Source organism: Trichoplax adhaerens, genomic scaffold, assembly GCF_000150275.1.
Source record: "Trichoplax adhaerens TRIADscaffold_5 genomic scaffold, whole genome shotgun sequence".
In the NCBI taxonomy this organism is placed as follows: domain Eukaryota; kingdom Metazoa; phylum Placozoa; class Uniplacotomia; order Trichoplacea; family Trichoplacidae; genus Trichoplax; species Trichoplax adhaerens.
Window position 1 is genome coordinate 1,285,531 of NW_002060947.1, and position 2,762 is coordinate 1,288,292.

Here is a 2,762-nt window from a genome sequence, read left to right on the forward strand (position 1 = left end):
GAATCAGCAAATTGCCAAAAAACAGAATGCAAAATTTACTTATAAATAACGACTAGTTTAATGCATGGTAAAATAATGAATGTTATATGTTAAGACGTGTAGGGTTAAATCTCTTCACTTCCAATCACTATCTAAAAATCTTTCTGTAATCTAGATATTGAAATCAGAAAGTGTCAGAGAAATCAGCTTTAGTTAATTTGATAAGCAGTGAAAGCACACGAGCATATAATAATTTCAAACCGATAAAGCGCGACTTGACATACGAGATTGGCTAACTTATGTGTATATTAAATTAATTAATTTCACTATGGAAAAGTATCCTAAGTTTAAATTCTTTAACTAGGACATCATTAATATATTCGTGGTGGTGTAATATACTAATTTTAAATCCATGCTTTGCAAGCTTCTGTGATGAATAAAGGGATTGGTTAAAGCGCACCAACTTTTCGGCTTTATTTTAGTGTGAAGGATAATAATTTAATTAAAAAAGTTTTGGTAATTGGATACCAATACTCACTCTTAATTATTTGCACAAACAGATAAGATCAATTTTATTCTCAATTTTCATCTTATGTTTGCAATATGGCAGGCAGATGATATACTATCATTCTATTTATTATCTCTCCTTTCACAATCGATCACGTAAGTAGATTTCTACATTATGTAATTTTAATGTTAGTGGAGCACTGTATGATATTTCTTTTTTAAAATCAGTTATGAAATCAAATCGATGAACTAGTTTAGCTATTGCAATCTTTAAGAAATTCGTTGCAAAATTTTGACCTATACAATTTCTTGCACCGGCCGAAAATGGAATATAAGCAAATGGATGGCGATCACCAATATTTTCAGGTAGAAATCGAGACGGATCAAATTCGTCTGGGTGATCCCAAACGTTTGGATCACGATGAACTATAAATCCTGAATAAATTATAATGGTTCCTTCAGGAACGATTTTGCCATCTATCTGTAGATCTTTATTGGCAGTTCGAGCATTAAAAGGTACAGGTGGGAAAAGCCGCAGAGCTTCTTTAATGCATAAACTAGTATATTTTAACTGCGACAAATCATCCCATTCAATTTGCGATTTATTTTGTAATATGTTTGAAACTTCGTCCCTGATTTTACTTTGGTGCTCAGGATATTTTGCTAAACAATATAATGTAACAGATAATGTACCGGCTGTAGTATCATGTCCAGCAAATAAAAATGTATCAACTTCATTTCGTATGTCAATTAAACTTAACTTTGTTCCATCTTCGTAACGTGCATTTAATAAAGTATCGAGAAAATCCAGTGATTTTCGCGATTTTACTTCATCATTTCCTACATTTTCAAGTTCTGCTTGGCGCTTTCTTATAATCCCTTCAGTAAATTCATGCGATACATTCACTTGCTGTTGAAATTGCTTACCCGCTGATGTGAAATTAAAGTAGATCCATGGATTATGATGTAAAAGATTGTATCCACGCTTAACGATTAATTCTCCTAACGTTTGAACAGAATTGATATAAGGATGATTTTTACCGCTTGTTTGACAGTTTAAATGCATTGAAAACGCACATGGTAAGACGACATCGAGAGTGCAAAGACTGGCATCATAATATAAATCTAATGGCTCATGGCGTTCAGCCGATGCGGACCATTTCTCGATTAAAGTATCTGCAGTTTCGTTATAGATATTGATATAAGTCTTTAAGATATCGAAATGAAATGCTGGAGTGAGTAAACGTCGATTTCTAGCCCAATGATTACCGTTGGAAGTCAATAATCCATGTCCAATCCAATCCGATAGAAATCGGTATAAATTGCTAATTTTGGGTGGTTCAGCTAAGATCACTTTTTTAATAACATCAGGATCATAGCAAATAAATGCTGGCTGCGTTGAACCGTACCAAAGCATGAAATATTTATCATATATCTTGCTAGTATCAATCAAGAACTTGAAATATTTATCTGCACCGCCTAGCTGATGAGTGTTGCCAATAAGAAATCGATGCGGTGGTGCATTAAATTTGCTGCCATAATAGACCAGTCTTAATCGCTTATAAACCGATTTACATAATTTTTGCAGGAATAAACCAACTATGCAGCAAATAATAGAGTTGAAAAGGATGTATTTATAATCTAGCTTGGAAGATTCCAAAAACGGTAACTTCATGATGCTTGCAAAGAATGATTCAGTCTAGCCAACCTAACCGATCGTTTTAATTCTAGTCGATACTGAGGAAAATCGCTTTAAGGTTTAACGAGCGAGATTATCGTGAGACCAATGGGCAGACTTGACCGAAGATTCAGAAATTACTGTTATAATATATAAGCATACAAATAGGAGAGTTATAAATAAGCTACAACAAGCGATTTCAATACCTTAATGCTATTTTGAATATTTATCAGTACAATTAAGCCAAAGTATAAATAGATTGCTAAAGAAAAGTTGTTCTTGAAAGATGGCCTAGGTATAGAAATAGGCTACAGTAGCCTACCAAATTATTTGCACTAAAATTTCGAGATTATACCAAATATTATCCCAATATAAATAACGCCAATCATGTATTCAAGTGACTATTATCATAGAGCTAATATGGGTCATGGAATATTAAAAAAGTAGATACTTTACGGATTCGTTAAGCTGATACATAAATGGAAACTTACCTGAAGATTAATGAAATACAGTCAAGCCTAGGTAAGAAGGTATTGCCAATCTTACAAGAAACAGCTTATAGAATTGATTTCGTCGCCTATCAAGCAGTTTTATGTCT

General features: G+C 33.1%; 1 protein-coding gene across 1 annotated transcript; it reads right to left on the bottom strand.

Moving 5' to 3' along the window:
• Window positions 1-628: 628 nt before the first annotated feature.
• Window positions 629-2,161, bottom strand: TRIADDRAFT_56254 (uncharacterized protein; the record flags this gene model as incomplete). The annotated part of the gene is made up of 1 exon (XM_002112735.1): window positions 629-2,161. The coding sequence occupies one exon, from the start codon at window positions 2,159-2,161 to the stop codon at window positions 629-631; it is 1,533 nt and encodes a 510-aa protein (XP_002112771.1).
• Between the last annotated feature and the right edge of the window lie 601 nt (window positions 2,162-2,762).